Source organism: Streptopelia decaocto (assembly GCF_964273445.1).
Source record: "Streptopelia decaocto genome assembly, chromosome: 6".
Classification (NCBI taxonomy): Eukaryota; Metazoa; Chordata; class Aves; order Columbiformes; family Columbidae; genus Streptopelia; species Streptopelia decaocto.
The window spans coordinates 47,358,670-47,383,790 of record NC_138660.1 but is presented as its reverse complement, the minus strand read 5'-3'; the positions used below and the strand labels follow the sequence as shown (position 1 = coordinate 47,383,790).

At 36.8% G+C, this 25,121-nt stretch overlaps 1 protein-coding gene across 1 annotated transcript in view; it reads left to right on the top strand.

Annotated features, from left to right (window-relative positions):
- The window catches only part of MYO3B (myosin IIIB), a 196,640-nt gene that overhangs the window by 69,004 nt on the left and 102,515 nt on the right, over positions 1-25,121 (top strand). Inside the window, exons 10-13 of the mRNA XM_082055656.1 lie at positions 11,938-12,093; positions 21,558-21,654; positions 22,517-22,633; positions 23,477-23,581. Of these exons, the coding sequence (XP_081911782.1) occupies positions 11,938-12,093; positions 21,558-21,654; positions 22,517-22,633; positions 23,477-23,581 (475 nt within the window). The remainder of the gene's footprint in view (positions 1-11,937; positions 12,094-21,557; positions 21,655-22,516; positions 22,634-23,476; positions 23,582-25,121) is intronic.

The following is a 25,121-nucleotide window of genomic DNA, read 5'->3' as shown; positions in this document are numbered from 1 at the left end:
GTATCATTTCATAGACTCTAGATCATGCTTCACTTTTTGAAAGTTGTACAGGACAATTTGATCTTCTCATGTGATTCACTTCACAGTTTCTCTGAACTCCTTAGTTCAGGGGTGTCAAACTCATTTTCACCAGGGGCCACATCAGTTTCATGGTTGCCTTCAAAGGGCCGAATGTAATTTTTATACTGTACTAAAATTACATTCGGCCCTTTGAAGGCAACTGCATTAGTTGCTTTGCTTCTTGACTTTGATGGACCTGGGACAGGTTTATAAATATACCTGATTTCCTTAATGGTTTTGCAGTGAAATTTTGTGTCAAGGTGAAAAATGGGTCAGTGAAAATGACTGCTGGTCAATTTAAAATAAGAATTTGGAAGACAAGACAGAAAATAGTTGACTTTTTCCACTTTACTAATACTCTGTAGGTTGTGTACTTGAGATATGTAGTTGCACACCAGATGTATCAAGAGTGTAATCTGTGACCTAGATGGTACCAGCTTTCTGGATGCTGCTGTCACTGAGCTAAGATATGCTTTTGGTTTACTTTTTTCTTTTTACAGTGAAACTAAGAAACCACAATTTAGTAGTTGCTAGCATTATATTAAAAAAATCTTAGAGCAATTTTTAGGGTTCTTTAGGATTTCATTGTGACCTATTACAGCTTAAACTATGTCACATGGAAAATAATATTATCAAAGCTTTGGGAAGTTCACACTGCTCAAATAAGCAAATACTTTGACAACATAACTCAGAATCTCTTCCAGTGTAGGCAGTAGAAGTACATTCCCGTAGAGCAGATTGACCTAAATTCTTTTTCTCCATAATGCATGTCCTTGTTTACACAGCAGTGTACATGCGATCTATGGTGAACCAGTGTTCAGTTACAAAAGTCACAGGGTAGTGGATGAATTCCATTCTATTATAGACAAACATTGTTTTTATAGTATTTGTGGACTGTAGCCTGTATTCTAGGGGACTCTAGCACTGATGGGTTATATTCCACTTGTATTTTAGAGAGTTAGTTGACTTGCTAAGATTGCATTCCTTTCTCAGAAACGTTGTGTATTAACCTTCAGCATTGTTATACTGTTTGTTTTTTTTTTTTTCTTGGTACATTCCTTTTTAGAAATCCCTGCTCAGCTTGAGAACAGTACCAAAAAAAAAAGTTTAACATTTCTTAACATTTGTTCAGTCCTTTAGGTCAGCATGCACTGTTCATAAAAGAAGTCAGACGTTAGTACTTCATAGCTATGCTTGTTTTTAATCTTGTCCTTTGGGTTTTTGATACCTTCAAATGGTATATTTAAAATTACATTGATTTTTTTAAAATTACTTTTGCTTAGTTACTTCTTCTCACCAGCAACATCTGCAGGTTCTCAGATTTTGGGGTTTTTTAATTTTTACCGTAATACACACAGTGAAATAAGGAAGTATGCTCAAATGCAGTCTCTTAACATAGAGAAATATGATGATTGTAATAAATATGCTGGTATTATAACTACCTTTAAGAAAACACTGAAATTGAATGCTCTGTGACATTGCTTCATTCTGAGATGTGTTAGTAAAGTTGTTATGATGCAGAGGTTACAGGATGCTTTTGTGGAGGCTTGGATTTACATTAGTGGTTTTTCTAGAAAAAAAATAAATAATCAAACATTGGATCATACAGCTGCAAACCTTTTAGCCATTACTGATAATTGGGTCATTTATATGCATTAGTTATGCATTTGTTGCTGCCCACCTTCTGACAGCTTAGTTATGATAAATGAAAAGCAGTGATTGTATAAATTCCATACTGCCTTTTATCCATATGTTAGGACCTTGCCTGATGTTTCTGTCACCCTTGTGATGAGTGGTTAGCTTTCGAATAATTTCATTATCTACCTCCTTCCTGATGGCTAACATCATTTGCATAACAAGCTTATCTGGTTCAAGTTGTGGGCCAGACCTGTGTACTGTCAAAAACCAAGCTTTGGCTAAGCATACTTTTTACTTCAGTTCTGTTTACACAATTTTATTTACACCGAGATTGCCAGACCTGGTCAATTGTAGTGTAGCTTTTTTCACTTCCCATTTTCATCCCTTGAAATGCCACTGTCTCAAGAGGCATCTTTGTTATAGGTGTTCTGTCATATATTATAATGATTAACAACGTGCCTGAGCTGGGAGTTTCAATGTACTTCTGTAGGTAAGTCTCTACACTGTTAAAATAGTAATCACATCTTTTTCAGAAATGGAGTCTGTATTTTTAGCTATGATTCTGCTGCCCCAAGAGATGTGATTTTACAGCAGCATTTTGAAGTCGGATGCATTATTTACAAAATCTGAATGGGGAGAAGGTCAAGATCATTCTTAGCTTGGTTAATTTATGTTTCTATTCCCAGCATTGTTGACCTTGACTTGAGATGGAGACTGTAATGTGTTGTCCACATAAGTATTTTTACAATATGAGTTAGATATTTCGTTTTGAAAAAATACAGATGACATAATTTCAGCCAAGTCTTCTTTGACAGCAGCCCAGTTTTATACTTGGTATCCACTGAGATACATGCAGCACCTATATACTTTTAAAAGGTCAATACAATTCTAGTTATGCCTGTTTATCTGTGCTACTGTACTTGTCCATGAAGAACTTGGCTGCTTCACTTATAAAGTGAGAAAGGATTGAGTATCTGTTTATTTTATCTACATGTTAATAGGGTTTACCATTCCTGTAAGACATGTAAACAACCACATCACTTCTTGGAGGACTGTCTCCTAAAAAGAATATCCTTTTAACCTATGTTTGTTTCTGTGTTGAAATAATGTATCAGTTTTGAAGAGTTCACTCCATTCATTGTCCATGAATGTTCATGAAGCTTTTTTTTGATAGCTATGGCATCAATTACATCGCTGTCTTAAGATAACAATTTGTGTCCACCACCATTTTAGACATGAAGTGCTTCAGAATTCATTCATAAAATAATACAGGCTATATGCTAAATGAAAGAACTCTGTTGACTAGAATTATCTCACATGCCGCAAATAATTTTCTTGGCAGTTTAAACCTTGACTGATCTCTAGGGGTAGACAGAAAAGTTAATATGTTCTTGGGGCAGAAAGATACAATAACCTTTATTTACATTATATCACAAAATGGTAATTTTAATTAAAATGAGCAATGGTATCTCCAGGGACAGACATTCCCCTTTTAAATTTATTTAACCAATGATTAGCTATTATGAATCTTTGAATTAATTAGTCATTCTTGAGCTGGGAGGAATTAAAGAATTAAGAAATTCGGGAAGTACTAAAGTCAAAATGTGAAATTACAGGATTTATTATCACATTTATCATCAGAACGTAACTTTTACTTTAGAAATGACATTGCAAATGCGATACAAATATCATTTTTACTCTTGATAAACTATTTTTTTGCCTCAATTTAAATACAAACTCTCAAGCTGGATTTCATATTGATGAGTCTACATCCAGAGTTATTTAATTAGTAGTCCATCTAGATTATATAAGCTTTAATTGCTCCATTTAGATTTAACTTCTCTGAATGGAGATCAAATTTTTTCACAATTTAAGCAATTGTTTGGTGACATTCTGTTCATATTACACATTACATTTCTGTCACTGAGAACATGATATGTGCTTGATATAACTCATTAATTTCAGTGTTTAAGAAGACAAAGAGGATTGCTAATGTCAGAAAGATACAGATTGCGATGTGTAAGGTTACAGCCAAATCTGTACATTTTTGCATTTTATTCATTGATGTAGACTCTGAGAATCTGTCTACAGATGAATTTGAAATACTAAATTGTCATATCTAACAAAAGATCTCCACCACATTTTAGTATTGCATGAGACATTTTTATACAGATGAATGGGCATATATAATGGATACTATTATATTCAGCTTTCTGGTGAGCAGTTGTAGTAAAAACCTGCAGTTTTATGTAGACATGAGAAGCTTCCACGCAGATTTGAAGTCTTGACCCTGTAAAGAATTGTGCTAGATCTCACAAATGCCATAGTTATTAAGATCTTTCATTCAGTGAAGTATACTGCTGAGTTCCTTACCATCAGCAAAAGCATTCATTCTAACTTTGGTTCCCATGGTTTGTGGGTTTATTGGCTTGCTATTCTCAATTGTAAACACAGTACTAAGTGCAGCGTAATGAGAAAGATACGTACCCATGGTGGAGTGACAAGTCTGTTTGGGAAACAGCAATTCTAGGAATAGTATGCTGCATAGAGAGTATAGTATCAGAGAGAGCATGTGAAATAACTGTCTGATGAGACAAAGTTTCCTTACGCTCCTAATAAGTGGCAGTATTGCAGTTTCTCAAGTGGTCTTCACCCAACCAGTGGGCAACAGGGGAGAGAAATTGCAGCTGGGATTTGGGGCGATATAAGCAGAGACTTTTTCCCTGTTATGTGTGCCTACCTCTAGGTAGAACAACCGACCTTGCAAAATCATTATCAAAATAGGCTTTGCTGAGAGATCCTGCCTGGGCCTATTATATTGGCAAGATGATTGTTTCCTACACTAAATCCAAAACACAGGATCATACCTGTTACTAGGAAGAAAATTAACTCTATCCCAGCTGAAACCAGGACCAGGAATGTTTGGTACAAATGTGAAACATACGGTTTCTAATGAAAAGCTTCAATTGTGAAAGGTTCTGAAGGCTCTTTGAGTTCCTGGTTCTTCAGGGACAGGCCAAAGAAACAGAGCAGACCCATTCCTGGTAAAAGTCTAGAAGCACTCCAATTTAATAATACAATAAATAAATGTATTTGGTGTTTTTGAGATGCTTCCTAGAATTGCTCTGACTGTATTTCTGTTGTCTCTGGTAAAATCCTAAGGGTTTCAACATGAGCAAATCTGACCCATTCTAAGAGCTGCAAGAGGTGCCACTCCATAGGGTTTCCATTGTTTGTTCTCTAAACCGTGCATATGAGCCAGAATAAATTGATGTGTCTGCTAAGCCCAAAGGAGTCTGGGAAACCTGTTGTAATTGTTGAAGCTTTAGGAGAGGTAAAGCTACTTACTACACCTAATTTTACAGTTTCAGTGTGAGTGAACCTTTGGTAGCCTTCAGATCTGTGCTCTAAATTGCACTATATGGTGCTTGATGTTAAATATTAAACTGCAAGAAGATTTGTTGAGAAAACAAGTGCTGGTGACATTTCAGTATTAAAGTATTTCTCTCATTGTTAGAGAATATTAGTAATTTAGAGCATTTGCTACCAAAAGGCAGATCAATAAAGATATAAATGTGTTCTGACCATCAGAATTTATATTATGCACGTGATGATTGAGTATTTTGTCATAAATTCGGTCTTTCATCCTGATATCTGATTGTAGCAGAAGGAACAGTCAAATCCTTGTTATTTATCATGGGATGCTGGTTCAAGACAAGAGGCCTATTTAGCCCATATACATACCCTTTGTGCTCAGTGTTTGCTTTTTCCAAAGGGGCAGCTATATATAGTACTGAAGATAAGATTATTTGTGTCCTATATGTCCTATTGAATTAGGACTGAAAACAGAAATGCTGTTGGCAAAGCTGTCACAGTTTTTTAGTCCATTTTTGCAAACGAGTGACCTGCAGCAGCGGGGGATGGGCAGGCCCAGGAATGGGAAGCAGGGAGGCTTCAGGGAAGCAGGCACATCCCAGCATCATTATTACAAACATAATTAATGAAATGCCTTTTCTTCTCCACCTCCATGCTGCCCATCACTGACCAGTGTCTGCCACAGCTATGTGTGGTACAGAGCTAGGAGGAGCAGTCAGAGTGACAGATAGGAACAAGGCATTTTAATATAATTAAAGTATTAACTAATAGTTAACTAATCTCAGAGACTGTTATTTTCCTTGACTGGAAGGTTTCCAGCCTAATGTACCTGGCCTAGATGATCTTGCTTGTCAGTGTCTGTTCTTCTATTTCTCTAAGCAGGGAGGTCAGCGTGGTTGGGGTCATGCTCTTGATTTCATTAACCTTCCATTGTGAAATAACCTGCTGTTGGAAATAGCTGGGAAGGCATGGGGAATAAAAAATAAAAATCTCAGAACCTAGTGACCTCCTTCTACCTGCTTAGGGAGACGATCAAGAGAATATGACCTTACTCTTTCTCCTCTCCCTCTGGGAAATCTCCATTCTAGATCCCCAGCTGAGCCAGCTCTACCTTTTTTTCTGGGATTGGGAGGAGAGGATCTCAGCACCTGAAGTCCTGTTCAAGACCCTGGAAATCTCCTCTATCCCAATAGGAGACTCCTGGAAAGATTTCTCACTGCTAGGCAGCAGGTACTTGTGCAAGCAGTGAAGTATTTGGAGAGCAAAGGAGGGTGGTGTAGGGCTGTGCAAGGAGGAGCAAGTGATGGGAAGAGCATTCTGATGGGCCAGGGAGTGACCGAGAGATAGGGACCAGTGGAGTATCAATGAGAGGACTTTATCAAACCATTTGTTGAACAGATCAGAGACTTTATATCTCTCTTGCCCAGAGGCTGTGGTGAGGATTCCCCAGCTCTAAGAGTCTGATATACTGTTATAATTTCTTCCAATTAATAATCTATGCATCTTTTGTGCATGTAGATGATAAACAGTGACTAGTTGTCTGGTTGGATATTTGGTTTATGAGACAAAATAAGTTCCAGCAATCCACTGCCAGCAGATGAGAAATCATCAGACAATGCAGCCTTCACAAAATGTAATAATAGAACAAAAGAAAATACTGGAGATAAATCATAATGTAACTAAGCTATAAGGGGCGGAACTGCTTAGTTTCTTTATTTTTAAAGAAAGTACTTGTGGCCAAAGAGATCATAATAGATCTGATGAAAGAGAATTTTTGAAAGAAATAACTGCTGCTGCCCTACTTAGAATCGGCTGCAATAATGAATGATGTTAGTAATTGTATTCTATTTCTGAACACATAGGAGACTTAGACAACCATTGCAGTTCTTATGAAATCTATTTCTTTCCATTTATTCACTAGTAAATATTAGCTCATGAATGCTGATAAATAGCTCCCCTTTTCAATCATCTGATTTGCTGAGTGCGAAAAGGCAGTTTACATTATTGAGGTGTAGCAATTCCAACAATGTTATCGCCCAAGTGCAAGCAGCCAGTGAATTTTTAGAGGCTCCCTCAGACACTCCTGTGTGTATGGGAGTCTGCTCTGATCCCCTGCTAATAAATGCTTCATCTTTGCCTGTAATTGTGGCAGAGTGGAAATGGTGCTTAGCAGCTTGGCTGAGAGATTGCAGCAAATGGCTGCAACCTATTTTTAATGTAGTGACACTAATGAATTCTGAGAATTAATTTTCAGCTAAGAAAGCATGATGGAAGATACTAGAATTTCAAAGTAGGTGATGGATTGACTTTTATCAAGGCGAACATGTACAATGTTTGTTTCCTTTTTGATTTCTACCTAGCCTTCATATTATTTTAGATCCAAAAAAAGCAGTCCAAATATGATCATATTTTCATCATACCTTATATGAAACCAAACCTGTAGTAGATTTGCTAGTCAATTTGCTCAGTGCAAGGAAGTCTCACCACTTTTTTTTTATTTTGTTTCCATGGGTCAAACAAATTGTCTTAATTTGCAGACACATCACATTTGTTGTTTTTTATGTAATTGCAGCATGGTTGATGTTTGACAGTGCCTAAGCCAACTGCCCAAATTGGTCTTAAATGAATGCTCAGGTGAGCACCTGAATATATTTTAGTTTTCTCCTTTTCTCAGAAGCAAATCCTTCAATGAAATGACTTCTTAATATTGTTTTTTACTTGCACAATGTACACGGTCATTACTGTTGGCTGCATTGCATAAGAATATTTTCTGATAAGTGACATTATAAAAGCTGTTTTGTTACCATACTCTTCTTCTTTCATATGTTAATATTACTGGATTTTTGTGTATTACTTCTTGATTTCTTTTTTTCCTGGCCTTTACATGGAATACATCTCCTGACTGAATGTACTGACAACTTTGGATGCAGGCACCCATATGATTTAACTTTTTCACACATTATACTTCTATTTCAGGGTGCAGCTCAGTAGAAAACCTTTATGCAGGCTTTAGCACTGTAAGAGCTGATATTCTATATGAAATTATTTTTTTTCTGAAGAGCACTATAGCATCAATACTGCTTCCAGTGTAGGAGACAATAGTGTAGTGACACTGTCAGTCCGATACATCATTTTTCACTAGCACAGAGGTAGTGGCCCAGTAATTGTTGTTTTACAGGTAATGTTGACTAAGAACAGCAGCAGCACCCATTCAGTGTGGCACTAAAAGCAACACAGTTGAAATGACAGTGTGTAGAAGCAGAGCATGTAAATATCCCTCAGAATATTAACAGGCCTTGTCTACATAGAGAGGAATTAGGACAAAGGGATATGCCCCAAGAAGAGCAACATAAGGACTATCCTTTCAGAGTCCCGTGACAGCTCTCTATCCTGCACCATCTCAGCAGGCCTGGTGACACCAAATTGGCACTGAGTGTCTGAGTACAAACTGTGCCCACAGTACCTGCTGGGACTAGGCTGCAAGCCAGCTACTGGCACTTGATATTTAATAAGCAGTCATTTCTAGTAATTTCTTCTGTACTGTGCCAGAGCAAAGGGAGAATGTATATGCTGTACACACTTTGATTTCCTATGGCCTGCCTGGTTTTTCTGCTACTGCATTCCTAATATGGTGGGAACTTATCATTTAACTTGATGGACTAAACCACCCTCAGTGGAGACTTATGTTATCCTGTCAGTTTCTTCCCTGAACTGGAGTAGAAGTACTCACACAAGAAGTTACAGACATGAATAAGCAGTTGTCCCCCATCCTGAAACAGCTGTTGGTTCCAAGTCCTCTGCTTTGTTGTGGCATCTCACTAACCCTCTGAAAGGACTCTGTTCTTTTATATAGGCAGGAGCTTGGCACAATGGGAGGTGTGCTCTGTCTGAGCTTGGGACAGAGACTTTGATTGCAGAATCATGTGCATGTGTCATGTGTCGTTAGCTTAGTCATCTTATGAATTCATTAAGTTCTACTTGTGTTTCAAGTGAAATCCTAAGTGGCCACAGATTGCAAAAATATCCTACTACCAGGGAATGAAGGCTGCATATAGATGAAACAATACATAAACTTTGATAGCTGCAAAGCAGAAGAGTAGCATGCATGCAGAGTGAATAGTCACTGGGGAACTGGCAGGAGTATACAACAGAAACAAAGGTAATCCTAAAGTGGTCTTCAAGACTGCCTCCCTGAGAGAATTTACCTGGGCTCAAAACACCTGCTGGACCCGAAGAGCTGGCATTTCAGGCACATAATAGAGAAACTAAGAACTTTTTTCCATAAAATGTTTTCCTCCTGTCTCTTCTTGTTGGGCTTCCTTAATGACTGCAGCATCCTGGACATTTGGATGTTTCACCTAGGGGTCATCTATATAGAAAAATTTCTCTTGCAGCTTCTGCATCTTGTCCATAGAGTGTCTTTGGAGGTGCATTGTTCCAGAGCTCGGAGTAGAATTCATATTAATAATTGCATAGCACCAGGTAAAATATTTGTCTGTTCTTCACAGTTCTGATAGATACAATATATTCTGTTTGGAACTGTGCAATTTCTTGAAGACAATCCATTTAAACTCTAATGTTGTTGTTATCTAAAAAGTAACTACTGTGACATTAGGGCCTGTTGCAATAGCACAAGGGGTAATGGTTTTAAACTACAAGACAGTAGACTCAGACCAGATATAAGGAAGAAATGTTTACAATGAGGACAGTGAAACACTGGCACAGATTGCCCGGATGTGCAGTAGATGCCTCATCCCTGGAGATGCTCATGATCAAGCTGGACGGGGCTCTGAGCAACCTGATCTAGTTGACGATGTCCCTGCTCATTGCAGGGGGGCTGGACTAGATGAGCTTTGAAGGTCCCTTCCAATCCAAACTATTCTATGATTCTATGACATAGCTTCACTTGGATTCAGTTATATTACTGAAAATATCCTCATGTAATCAAATTTAGCAAGAAAATGTATATATTAACATATTATAAAATATAAATATTATAAATCTGTAATTATTGTTAGAATGGTAAAAATAACATGAGTGCAGGAGCTTTTCAGACTGAAATCTCCACTTTGGATACTTTGCATCAATCTGTGATTTTGTACACTGCATAGTTCTTGTTGGTTTGTGTTGGGTTTGTATTTTGTTTTTCCCTCCGCCTTCCTGATGAATGTTATCTTTCTTTTCAAATGCTTTTTTCCTTTTTCTCAGGAAACATATAAATTTAACCAGGATTGACATGGACCATATTGTCTGTGTGGGTGTATTGACTTTTAAAAAACATGGATCACAAAAGGAGATATGTAGGGGGAGTGAGTTGTCAGAACCTGTTGAAGGCTAATGATGGATCTCTTCATGGGGGGGAACGACTGGTATTTATAGCCTTGCACTCAGAGGGATGGAGATAAAGCAGGTTCTGTCACTTCAGTCTTTCTATCAGGAGGCTGCAGTTCTAGCCTATACCAAAATTCAGCAAAATAGTTATAAAACTGATAGCACATTTTACAGACTGTCTTTTCTGGATTGGATGTACGAAGAAGAGGTTGGGAAAATGGTTTTCAGGAACGTAAAGTATTAAAGTTATGTTGAAAAATATTTCAGGATCATTTTAAGTCCAGGCTTCAGTAAAGTATTTGAGGTGAGGCTAATCTTTAATCATTTGCTGATCTGCTTGGTAGTATCTTAAATCAATTAACGTGTATGACTTTTTTTTTTAGATGTAGTTTAAATTGTGCAGGTTGTTATTGATACTGCTAGAATATAAATTATTCTAAAAGGTATTAAAATTTCATTGAACTTCCTGCGAAAAACATAATCTTTATTTGTGATATTTGGCCCTATTAAGGAAGTACTTTAGGTCCTGTAGTACTTTAATATCAGCAAATAACGAGATGTAATTGTGAAATATGTAACATGAATGAATCTCATGAAATAAACTCATCTTGGGCTATAATTTGCTGAAAGGGTGCTAGAAGGGAGATATTATTTCAATATTTTTTGAGCAAGATGAACAGAATAATATAAAGAATTACAGGGTACTTTAAAGCAGTCTAGTCCTGTTAGATCATTATTCTATTTGGACTGCATTATTTCAACTTTAATGTACAGAAAATAAATCAACTTTAATCATGGCTTCTTCAATTTTAAATCTTGATTATATAAATCAGCCTGATACTTTATTTTATACTAATTTAATACGATGTATCTCTTTACTCATTACTAGATCACCTGTTCCTGTCACAGACAGAACTTTGGTACCATGGCTAGCATTTAATTCTGATTCATTCATTTCTCTTCCAGTCTGAATTATGTAGGCTTGCAGAATTTTCTGTGATTCTTATGCTAATGCTTATCATTGCAGTATAGAAGATCTACCTGAAACACTCATTTTAAAAACAAATCAAAGAATCTCTGTATCAATTTGTTCTGACTAGTGTTGTATCATAAGTTTCACTTGTGTTTTTTATTAGGCTATATCCTGCAGTTCAAAACTCTTATTGGAGAATAGGTAGAAAATTAAAGTGAATTAAGTATTGTCTGTTCATCTTGGGTTATGTTTAATGTATATTTAATTGTACAGCACTTAAAAGATATGATGCTGTTTTTTCATAGTAAGCCAGTTACAGTTAAAAAGAGATATTAAATAAGCTCAAATTCATAGCCTTTATACTAGTATACTTGTAGAGTGTATTCTTTTAGTTAAATATTTTATACTAGGTGTATTCCAGTGTAGAGGAAAAGTCTTGTTATATACTGAGGAACTCAAATTTGTGGAGAAAGAAACTATTGTACAATAACAGCCGCACAGTAAACCAACTCAAATCGTGCTGAAACCATTGCCTGAGATCAACTATTTCTCTGTCACAGGTGTCTTATCAAGGATTTTGAGAAGCGTCCTTCAGTCACCCACCTTTTGGAGCATCCGTTTATTAAACAAGTACATGGTAAAGATATGGCTCTGCAAAAACAGCTTGCTGAGCTCATCCGAGAACAGCAGCAGCTGGGCTCCATAGCCAAAACCAGGTACTGTACAACAGAGATGCTGTAACCCTCCTTCCCCACACTAATCCTAGAAGCACAGTTTGAGACTTCAGATGCACACATTGACTAGCAATATTATTAGGAATAAGTACTGCATGCGATGTGAATGCAAGAGACGTATTTTCTCATTGATACTTTTTAAAGCTAATTTGATCTGCCATAATGCGACTTTCTCCTTAGCCTTCTTTCTCGCACTGAACTCTGTTCCATAGCTATTCACTTTTGGCTCAGTCACAGAGATGCTAAGAATTCCAGAATGTTCCAGTTTGTGAAAATACATATTGGCATGATTAAAAATTATATCATATTTTGGTAGTCTGGCTTTAAAAATACAACTATGAACAAAGTGAGTACTTGAAAAAGTTAAGAACAGAACCCTTTAAAGTTTGCCATTTGGTGAGATACTAAGAAGGCTATTCAATACTTAAAGTAATTGTTTTTCTGTAGGTTAATAGTAACTTCTATTTTTCATTCAACCTAGCAATTAATTTAAAAATGTGCTTAAAGAGCAATGAATGTTTATCAGTGGCAGTGGGATTTTTTTTACTTTCGAGGCTGCTTGTAAATATGCCTTAGCTTACTTGTTGTCCAGAGGGTGGCAGAATTTCACTGTTTCAGAAGAGAATTAAATGCAAATGAACACACCTTCTGAACCTCAGCAATGATTTTGTAGTGTGAAATTTGTCTAGAGTGAGATAAGCTCTGGCCCATTATTATAAACAAACGCCTACTAATGTTGATGAAGAAAATTAAATGTCATGATTCATAAGTCATAAACATGTATATAGTTGCATGCTGTAAGACTCCGTAGCTTAAATGCTGAAGGCCAAACAAAAATGTACACATTAAAATACAGGAATAGCTGTAATACAGTTTCAAGGTGAAACTGACTTCTGTTGAGGCTCTTTATTTGTTATTATTATTATTTTCTGGAAAAATATTCCAGGAACTGTTTGCTGTGGGTGAGAGAGCTATGCCAGTGTTACAGTAGAAGTTTCTGCTTTATCTATCCTCCTAAGGAGACCTCCCCATGTAACACCTCCCAGATTAGATTGCCTGCAGCTGTGGGTTGGCTGGCCCAAAAGGTATCTGAGTTTTCCCAGCTTTTGGCCAAGCAGAAGATAGAGTGAAATGATCCTTGTGCTAAGAAGAGCTCTGAAATGGATTCTTTATGGTATTCCAGTACATTCTTCTGGGATCTATTTCCATAATGTGAAGCGAGAAGGAATCAAGACCAAGACAGCATTTCTTTCCTTAAGCTTTTGCATATATCAACTGGGAGTGCTGTGACAGTAAAGCTTCTGCACCTTTTGCTTACGTGTGACTGGAATGTAGGAAGGATTTTACCTCCCAGCACCCCTAGCATGAGTCAGTGCTCACCTAATGGAATTTAACCCTTCATCTGCGCTGTCACCATATAACCCATCTTAAATATTGTTTGCCAAGGGTGGTTATTTTCAACTTGTGTGCAGTAGCACCTGCAGATTGCAGTGGTGAATAGGACTCTATAGCAGTGGGTTTTGTCCTAATCTTATTCTCCCTACCAGTCTAACTTCTATTATTGTCCTTGATGCCCCCAAATTTACTTGGCCAACTAGTCTCAGGTTCCCTATCCTAGGTCATTATCTGACCCATCTTTCCCATTAATCTCTATTCACTGTTCATTCTGTTTATCCTTAAGGCTTCATTCTCCTGTTAGTCAGGTTCTTGTGTCTTCTTCCTCTACCACTCCAATAGCTTCTGTTTCTAATCTCCACCTTCTCCAGCAAATCCTAGTCCAGGTTCTTCTATTTTTACAGCCATTTCTCTGTTCTTGGTGTTCCTCTACACCTGACAATGTAGCTTGCGGTTCTCTTGTTCTTTCTCATCACTGAATTCACTCCCTCAGCTCTGTTATACTTTCTCCTCTACTCTTAAAGTTCTACTATCAGCAGACCCCTTGCATCCATCTTTTTCTTTGCTGGACTCTCGATTTGCCTTTAGCCATACCTCTGAATTAGATGGCTTCTTCCTCTGCTGGTGAACAGTAAGAGGGGAGACATGATTAGGCTGCTGTAGAAATAGTCATCTTTACCTTCACTTTGAAGGCAATGGACCTAACTGCTATTCAAGAATACCTTTCTGGTGGTTGTAGCCTTGTACTACGGTATCCTTATTTGTTTTTGGAGCACCAGCCCACTTTGATCGGGTCTGAGAGCTTGCATAGTAAGGACAAAAATTTAGTCATCTTTTACCATTGAAATCTACAACATATTGTTCCAAAGGTTTGAAACTTGATCAAATTGGTATAAACTTTAATGAGATTGCAAAAGCATAGCCCTGCAAAATATCAAGTCTGTGGGCCAGACAGTTAGTATTGGACTACAAACATAAGATTATTACAAGAGAACCAACCACCAGGAGCATCTAATTATAGTTTTCCCCAGAGGCATAAACATAGTCTCATAATAGTAAAGAGCTTGGCTCTGAAATAGGGGATAGTAACCCTAGGAAGATTGGTACCAATTAAAAACCTTTAAAAACTCTGTAATGCATTTATAAAATGATTTTCAATACAGAATCTGACATGCAGAAGAATACATGAACAGATGATACTGTAAAAAAATTATTGGCATTCATTTGTGGTGATCTGTAGAAGTCATCTGAATGTGTAGTCACCGCTTCAAAGTAAATAGGCCAATTAAAGCCCATGTTGAGTAAAACCTTTCTGTTATATTGTTATACATATGTGCATGCATTTTCTGTTTATTGATGTGCCCATGACAGGTACAATGAAATGTGCATTAATTCCCTGGTGTTCAGAGATAAAGAAAAGTAGATACCATTTTTTAGGAGTACAGCAACACTACAGATCCATCATTGAAAAGATGAGTGAAAGAAAATGTTCTCCCATTTATATTGCCATAGAACTCTCAGAGCAGAGGCTGAAACTGGCAAATCATCAGGATGTTGGTGTTAACAGCACTTCTACTGGAAGGGAACCCAGGGAGTCACTGGTGATGAAAACTGATCAGGAGGCATCTGGGTTTTGTCTCATTTGAAAGTCTTCTAGCATCAATGCTTTGCATTTGCATCTTTTCAGTCTTTACTGACTTGATAGGTTTTTCTTTCCAATTGAGCCATGCCAGTTTTGCCTGTTTTGGGAGATCACTTAAGGTGATACTGCCTAAGAGCAAGCCTGCAGACTAGAAAGTCAGGACTACTGATTTAGAGATAGTTGTCTTGCTGTATTTCAGGCGTAAGTTCTTCAAGACAGAGAGTCATGCAATTGCATGTCAATAAAGTACCAAGAATGTTTAGGCACCCTCTGAATTATAATACAAAAACATGGTAGAGATTTGTCTTTTGTTTCTCATTCTCTCTCTGAGTTACTGTATAGCCTCTGTTACACCACACTCAGTATTTCTCTGTTCCTCCACTTATGAAATGGCTATTAATAGCTTTACTTAATACATTATACCTATGAAAAATAAATAGCAGTTTGTCTGAGGCAAGAACTTTGTTTTTCACTTGTTCTCTAAAGCAGTACTATACCTTTGGTCACTATAAACCTGTTAACAAAGAGAAACGTGCATAATGCCTGAATCTCTAGCCATTTTTTCTTCCATTCTTTCTGCCCTAGAGTCTGAGAAGACTCTAAGTAAAGATACATTAATATTATGGATATTGTCGATTCTCACTTAACAGTAAACGTTTGCTCTGTTTGTGTAGATTATATTCTTCATAGAATCTTTTGTTTGGAAAAGACCTGTAAGATCATTGAGTCCAATTGTTAAATAGTGTTTGAATGTGATTACAAGATTACAAGAGAGAGCTGCTTGCTTTCCAAATATGCCCTTTGATTTCTTGAACCCATTGGTGTGGTCAGTTGCTTTTTTGAGTCATAGTACAAGAGATTCCAACATCCAGGCTGACTGCCAGCCTGCTGAAGGAAGAAGTCAGACCGCATTTAGTCTGTATCCTAGTACTCCTAAATGTTAAATGACTCTTTACACTGTCTACATTGGCTAAATGTACTGCAAAAAGTGGACATGTTCCCTGGAGTTTGTTTATAAGCATCAAATATTATCACTGTTTTTTTTTGTCCTTGGGTTTTGTTCCATAAAAAATCCCCAATATAAAATATTTTTGTGGCCTGTCAGTAGAAGTAATGGAAAACTGGAGGATTTTTAATGTTTAACTGAAAGTTTGGGAAGTATTGACTATCGTCAGAGTGAATGAAATGAAAATGGTCTGAGGTTTTTCTCTCCTTGAAGGTACAACAATCAAGAGATTTTCTAGTTATGAACAATCTTAAAATAATGGGTTTCTCTATCCAGCATAGCGTGCAGGAGAAAATCTAAAAAAGCAAAGTCACAACAGCATGTGAGATGGAGAAATTCAAATGTAGCAGCAGATCTGTCAACTGCCTTTTGGCTGTGGTGGAGGAGCAGAACATCAAGGAGGAAAATATATGATTAAAAGCTAATAATTGGAAATGGGGAAGAAGAGTCTTCATCAAATGCATTCTAAAAATTCTGCCCTTGGTAATATTCTTATAAGCTGTCTTTCAAAATTTTAGATACTGTGGGTCTATGTGTGGCATTTTACTGTTCTTTAGGGGAAGTTAATGTGGAGCAGCTATATGAAATACAGTAGGTAAGTCTATAATAATTTTAAGATAACAAAAATCTTTAATAATCACCTGTTGCCATCTACATTTATTTTGTTAGCCCTTTCTTCAAATGTCACAGTAGCTGACATTGAGCAAAACCATGGTCTTCTATATTTCCTCAAGTGATTAATTAATTCCTGGCCTGAAAATTCTATAGTTGATTTGATGTTTGAGAGTTAATGTTGATCAAGTATCAAATGGTTTTAGTTATATGGTTCAAAGTGGCAGTTTCCCAGTTATCAGCAGCTTCGAAGAGGCCAACTCCAAACGTGACTCGTTCTTCTCTTGGATGTTTTCCTACAGTGTGGGTAGCTCATGTTCCTATCTGTAAATAGGTTTCTTCATAGGAATCAACCAGAGGAGTTCTTTTACCGATGTCCCATTTCAGTTTTTAAGAGAGTGAAAGAATTTCAGCATTTGCGTAGATAAGGTTTTAAGCAAGTTTACGGTAGACAGTAGAGAGTTCAGGGTTTACTGTTTTGGGTGGCGCTGGGTCAGTGTGCTACTGCTGGTCACCATTCAGAAGTTTGTTTCTGTAATGGGGAACAGACAGTTATGAAACCTTGCATTTTGAAAAATAAAATGCAAATCTGTACATCAGGAAGAATCAAACTTGAAGAAGCCTGGGGGAAAAAAAAAAAATAATAAATAAAAGCTAAGAGTCTACTAGTTTGAGAAGGGCAGGCGTATTCAGGCTACCTTCTCAGATATTAGGATGAGACTAAGGTGGCTTGGCAGCTTCCCCCTTCTTATTAGCCAGCTGGATTTACAGCAGCAGTCCATCCAAGGAAGTAATTCTTACAACCAGATATCTAGCTTCTCTGCCAGCTCTCATTTAGTTTTGAAAGCAATTAACTGCAAGGAACTTGATTGCATCCAGCCAGTAATTTCCTTTGGACTCTGAGATAATATGAGAAACAGAGCTAGAAATAGTCTTCTGATGCTAAACACAATGTAATTTAATGCAATTCTTCTAGCCTTCATCTATATGAATATTACGCAACTGGTTAAAACCTTTTTTTTTTCTTTTTTAAATCACAAAGCTACTGTAGTCCCCAAAAGTGATCCTTGGTCTTATTATACTGTATGTGTTTTTACTGGAGGTTGCGCAGATTTCTATTATAGCTGCAGTGTTTATATTGTAATTAAGGCTTTGTCAGTGTTTCGATTATGACCTTGTTCCAACAAATTAGTCCAGGCTGAAACTGGAGGTACAGGAGCAAAATTCACTCTTCCAATGCACAGGGAATAGGCTGTTTCTCTGTGTGGCAGTAGGACACTCTCCACTCTTTTTTCTTTCTCATTGTGTTGAGTATTTTTCTTGTAAATGTCAGTTTAGGTTCAATTAATTTTGAAATTGACAATAATGTAAAGAATAACAAGTACAGAAACAGTTTTTCTATGTGAGTCCTAGAAAAAAAACAGTCAAATGTAAATGCTTAACTGCGCAAAGAGGCCAACGTAAGGCACTCAAAAATGTTTGGGCTGGAGGGGAGAGAGGAAGCTTCCCAATGAACATAAAAATGTTTGGTCTATGCTGCTTTCTTCCTCAGGCTGAACCTGCCAGCAAGATGACTTTTCTATCTAGAGGTCTATGTTGTCCATCTAGCTTGTCCTTCCTCATCGTCAGCTGGATAGCGAGCTGATAGGAGCTTACAGTTATGTACAATGTGCTTCTATTACTATGGCTGGTGTCCAGTACAAAAAGCGGTGATTTTCTTTCAAACTATCTTTTCCCCACAAGTAAAACAAATGAATGCTTCCCATTCTCTTCATGAAACTGTTCTCCTAAGGGAGAAATGCTCCTCGCCTCTTGCTCCTCCTCCAAAATCAAAGAAACCTCTGTCCCTTCCAGCTAATCCTGCCTAATAAAAAAGACAAAGGGAAGGTGCTTGGGAGGACAGAGCCTTTTTCAGCAGGCAGTGCTGGTCAGTAGAGTTCTGGAATAAATCTAATGCTGCTTTTCAGATTTGATAAGGTTGGGTACCTTGAGTGACTGGTCCTTTACACCACTTCTTTTGTCAGTGAAGAGACTCCAGGGGATGATACAGAACATTGCTGGAACCTTAAGGCAAATAATCTAACACACTTGGGTTTCCTTTTGCTTAGAATTTGTACATTTTATATGCTATCAGAAAGGAAGGGTAATGGAAAAAATGGCTGATATTTACTTTTAATGGAAAAAATACAACAAGAATTATTTCCCCAATTAAGAGTGTTTCCTTCTGCATTTTAACAATTTTTTTAAAGCAGATTGAATTTCTGATTTAAAATTGTGGAAATAATTAAAGGTTATTGTCTGTATTCTTCCTTCCCACTCTGTCAATGTACCTGCAGGACATAGGGTCAGTAGAAAACTGATGAGGCCAGCAGGAGATTTGAAGCTAATGTGATGTTATGCTCCTAATATCCTCTTCCTAATCATGTACTTAAGAAAATGAGTTAAGCACAAGAAAACTTTTGCACAAAGGTATATATGTTTTACTTATATTTGACTAAGACCAATTTCCTTAGTTATTTATTTTCATAGTGTTAAAAAAACCCCACACTTTCCAATAAAAAGATTGATTAATTGATCACTTAAGGAGAACAAACAGCAGGAGTTTAATACACAATCAGATAACAGATTAGTTTACAAAGCCATTCTGCAATTAGAGATGCTTAGGTTTAGATGTGCCCTCTTCCCCCTCCTCCCTGCACCTCTGGTAGATACATTCATACTTGCAGCTTGTTGCAGTTTAATATTGTGGTTATGATGGTTTGATCTAGGAAGAAAAAGCTTCACAGATGAGTTAAGTTAGCTATAATGTTTAGCTATCGCTTTTTTAGTTACATCTTGATGAAGTAAAGCAATTGTGAACGTATTTACGTCGCTTGTAGACTGAGGGGTGCTCCCATCTCGAAATGATTTACATTATTTAAAATGGCATTTTTCTTTGCTGTGAAGTAAGAGATTGAATTCTGGTTTGAAATAGAAAAAACAATTAGAAAAAACATTGGCTCGCTTACATGCATTCCTGCTCCTTTGAGAATCTGGCTTGTCAGCAAAGTGTAATGTTATTGAATGTAGTGACTGTTTAAAAAAAGCCAAAAAGAACCCACAAGCCACCACTTACTCAAAGATCTGAAAATGAAAAAGGTAATTGAATGGAACTTTGAACAAATGCCTATGATCCCCATGCTGTCCACTGGAAGTAATATCCACTGTAAGAATTTTTCTTTCATAGCTTCTTATTTGTGTTGTCCTTTTTTCATTTCTTCATATGTACAACATCAAGAAAACTATCATTTCTGGGAATGTAGGATGTAAAATGTAAGTGGGACTGTTGGCAAAACCTGCTCATTCCTGCAATTTCGTTTCCTAGCTGACAAAAAAGTTTGCACAGTTTTATTTAGATACAATTCAAAGAAACCATTACAGAATAGTTTCCAGAACTCATCAAGCAGCCAAAAGTAAATAAGGAAAATGAATGAAAATAGACATTAAAAAAATAGGATCTTTAAATGTGATTTGCGATTATCAGTGAAGCTATATTCATAGCTAACACTTTTCCTCCTTCCTCTTTGTTAGAGACTTTCCTTGCAATAATTCTTCTGATGATATAATAGCTCTTAGATGTGAAAACATTCTTGTTACCGAGTGAAAGCTGACTAGATTCAAGTGAGAGGTGTGTATAAAAGGGGACAAAAGCAAAATCCTCAATGCTTATTTTTAAAACAGGATTCCATGGGTATATGAAGATATGATTAAAGAAAAATAGACCTTCTACATCTTCATGTTAACCTCTAACGTTATAGATGAACAGTGTTTCCTACCAAGTCACAATACCATTCTGTTCCTGCTTGATGTAATATTGAGCGTTTCGGGTTGTGTGATCATGTGATTCCTACTTTGTACATGGCAACCAGTGCAGAAACAATCTGTCAGGGACTGTCATTGAGGATCAATGCTAAATGTTACTCAGCAGGATGCAGACTGTATCTCGGTGGGTGTCCTCCTACTATGCTTTGATTATGTTTGTTGTAAAGAAAAGCCTAGTTGTGCTTACAGCATTCATATTTCACCCCCTCTGTGGAAGACATACTACAGCCTCTTGATTTTTCCTTATTTCAACAAGATGTGTTGTTTAAAAACATATACACAGCATTTTCAGAGATTCCTTCAGTGTAATCTGATTATAAAGGGGTTATGTGACAGTTTGTCTCTGCTGCTTACTGTGAGGCTTAAATCTCTGAGGACAATCTAACTGAATATCTATACAAGTTAGAGTCCAATGGCAGCTGTGCTTCAAAAATGCTGTTTTGGGGCAGATCTAGGGTCATCTGAGGAGGCGCTTTGGCATACACCAAGGTAACAGAAGGATTTTATACTGTTTATTGCTCCTTGTAATTACATTAGATGACAATACTATAGGTTGGGTACATGTGGGGGAAGATTTAATTAAACAGAGTGGTAGTTTATTAACTTAGATCAAGAAATGAAAAGAAAAGAGGGGGAATTTTTGAACACTTTACTGTGTGAGTAGGGAGTAGTAAACCTTCAAATCAGCCTTCATTTCTGAGCGCTGATAGAAAGATAGGGTTGTATATTGTGAAAGGGAAGTGCTTACAGAACAGTGAGCTGACCTATTGCTTTTATAAAATGATATTTCAAGTAAAAATATGTATATCAGAGAGCATGTCTGTGTTTTCCACATGACAAAAACACTCACCTGTGACTTCTCATTGACTTGTAATGTTTGCTGTCTTCAATACAGTTTATAATACCGGTGCTCTACTAACAAACTTCTAGGCATGAACGAATACATACTAGAAGACCTTACCGTGTGGATGCAGCTGACAAGTACTCTCTAGATGACGATCTGGTAAACCTAGAAGTTCTAGATGAGGTACTGTACTGTCTGAGTAGCAGTTTCTGCTAAGTTGTGCCTCACATTTTGCCTGTTTCTGCTTTTTAGGCGTCTTTTAACAGAATGAGAGGAGTTCCTTCTTGCAAAGGAATTGTCACATGACTGATCTGCTGTCATCACCTTGTTAATATCCTATATAGTGACATAAAAGCAGTAGCAGTGAATCCTGTTACATGGAAGAATTTAATTATGAGTGATGCTAGTTCAAATTATTCTGTGAATTTCCAAAAATGTGAAATTTAGTCATGAAGATCTGGATTCAAGTGATTTTTCCTGAAATTGATGAATTTATATAGAGTAATACAGTATCTCCAACTCCTGTATAAAAAGTCATACAATAATATGAGTTGCATATTTCACTATATCACCTATTTGCAGAGTATCTGTAAAATTTTGGTTAGATGATCCTTAAATTACTTGTCAGTGAAAAAAAAACACTAAATTGTGCTAGTGTCCTGTTTAAAACAGTCTCTTATTACTACTTCAGATTTAGTTCTTGAAAAATTATTATCTTTGTTTCATGGTCAAATAAGAAGTTAAATGTAAATGTAGTATGAAGTGCAGCAATAGTGTGCACAGCCATTTTCTCTTCAGAAGGTTTGCTTCTCAGGCTGGTATAACAAAATATGTACTGATCTGGGAATAAGAGTTGCAATTTAACTTACTTTTATGGCATTAGCAAGAATTCTGAAAATATTTGTTTGGTTTCATGGTATTGGCATTTGAAAAATAATTACTAACCCTTACAATAAGTATTTCTTAGTGTTCTCAGTATATTTAAAAAAATCTTCCTAACTGGTAAAATACTGTTTAACTATCAAACTTTTTGTAATCTTCTCAGGATACAATTATTCATCAGCTTCAGAAACGCTATGCTGACTTACAAATTTATACTTATGTTGGAGACATTTTAATAGCCTTAAACCCCTTCCAGAATCTCAGCATTTATTCTCCCCAGGTAAGAGAGATTCCAAGCTGTGGACACTTCTCACTTTACATTTTATATTAACACCACTGGCTAAAATACCTAAGTGATGTTGGAAGCTAGAAGCACAGGCTAAATAAACCCCAGCCATTTCTTCTTCCAGAAAAGTGTAGCTACAAATACGGTCTCATTTGACTTCATTCCTTTCTGCTTGATAGCACAAAGTCCACAGGTGGAATGAAGTTTGCCCCAGCCACAGCTGTGCCTCGTCTGGCATTCAGGGCTTTTTTTCTGAGAAACAGAAGATGGTCATATGAACCTCCTTATGCTGAGGCTGTTGCTTCCTGACGAATTGCCCTGACTATTGGGTTATTACACACCCTGTGCCATCAGTTGCTGCTTAAAAGAAACAACTGATTCAAATGCTGTAAAGATAGAGGCAGCTTAATTCCTTACAAATATGAAGGGAGGGAAAGCCATAAATCTTAGTCTCCGTAGGTGCCTAAATCAGGGTTACAGGTAGAGGGGCCAGATTTCAGATTAACTGTTATCTTTGAAGTTTCTTTTGTATGAGTCGGGTATTTCCTTGGTTGAATACTTGTGTTTAAAATTCTGTTCCTTTTGGTACAGTTTTCTTCACTGTCTTGTATGGGAAACATCAGACGGCATTTTAGGTGTTGTAATTTGTATTCTGGAAGTTGGGCAGTGCAAAGAATTACCACTCTTCTTCCAGGTGATTCAGAGGAAATTTGGTGGTAAATCAGGCAACTATCTTCTCTTGAACAAGCAGAAGAGAGTCACTACCCTCTTCTTGGTTCTTAATTATGTAGCTAAGTTGCATATTTTGACTATTGTGCATTCTTTTTTAAAATCTAGTTTTCCAAGCTTTACCATGGTGTGAAGCGTTCCTCAAATCCCCCCCACATATTTGCCTCTGCGGATGCTGCCTACCAAAGTATGGTTACGTTCAGCAAAGATCAGGTAAGAATCTGTTCATTTTGGTTTAGATTTCATATTAATTGTACTGTCACTATTCTATGTGGCTATGGCTAATATTCTCTTATTTTGTATTTTGGGAATTTTTTTCTTTAAGCCTTTTATTCCTACATTGGGAAAAGCGGAGCAGAAATCTATAATGGTTTTCTGAATTCTGAAGAGGACACAGTGGCATAAAGTGGTCAAATAAGATAGTAGGGTTACCCAGCCAATATAGTTTCCTAGACACCCATGAGGTCCTGGTAGTTCACACCAGCTGTATAGTGTTGCTGCATGTTCTGATTCCAGCCTGTCTTGCACTAGCTATTGTAATAATTTACACCTGTGTAAAATAGGATGGTCTTAATCCCATAGTAGATTAACAGAGTTTGAACCACTTTTCCATTACATAAAGACACTGTCAGGCAATGAATAATCAATTCCTTTAAACACAAATCACAAAACATAGGAACTATTAACTAATTTAGTAAAATATATTAAGGATAGCTCTAATATAAATGTAATAAGGACACAAATCAAATTATGTAGCAATCATTTTAATGAGAAAGAAATGCCATATTGTAGAAGCTACATTTCTTTTTATTACATTCTTAAAATGGTAACTTTGTACTCTTTCTAATTTGATGTGCTGTAGGTACATGAATATTGAGGGCTAATAATTATTTTTATTTTTAAAATCCTCCTGATTTTACCCTGCACATCACACAATAATTCATATAAAATGCTTTTTTAAAATCAGAAAAACAGAATAAAATAATAAAAACCTGCAATCAGAAAATACCAAGCAAAGATGACAAATAAAAGGGCCATTGAAGATAAAAAAGGGAGTTCTGTTGAGTACGTGGAAGTACACTGGCCTGAGAGATGGGGAGTACTTCTGTAATGGCTTATACGCTCTTTGATGGTACTCACGTAGAATAAGTTATGTGAGAACTTGTTATATGGGGAAGAAAATTGGTTTTGACATCAGCCTGTCAGGCTACCTTTGTACATCTTTAGTATTATGTGTTTCATAGCCTTTTAAAGAAGTAATTTGCATTTAGATCTAAATTGGTTTCTTGATTTCTGTTTGCAAAGGGTTACAGGAGCATGTTTCTCTCCATTACCTGGCTAATGTTATATTGGTTCTTCAGGTAAAGGTGCATTAGCTAAACACTGCAGCCAGATCAAAAATGTATTGATTCTGTTTGCTTTATCCATTGAGCCTTCCCTTGTATAATATTTTAGGACCTTGTATCTTCTCCAAGCCAAAAATGTAGTATGTTCACAATATGATGCAAATAATATTCAAGTGTTTGTGTAAAAACACGTGACTCTATGGTTTAATTATATGTCATTTGACACTGTACCTTCAGTAGACTAACATTTGTACTGGTGATCCACAGAACAAATGAAAAAATAGGAAAACAATAAATGCTGTTAGAATTTTTACTTGCTGTGACCCGAAGCATTCATACTTCCATGTTCAGCTGTGAACTGGCTGTCAAGGTGTACTGGTCTTCTGCTTCCATCTCGTCCACGAAAC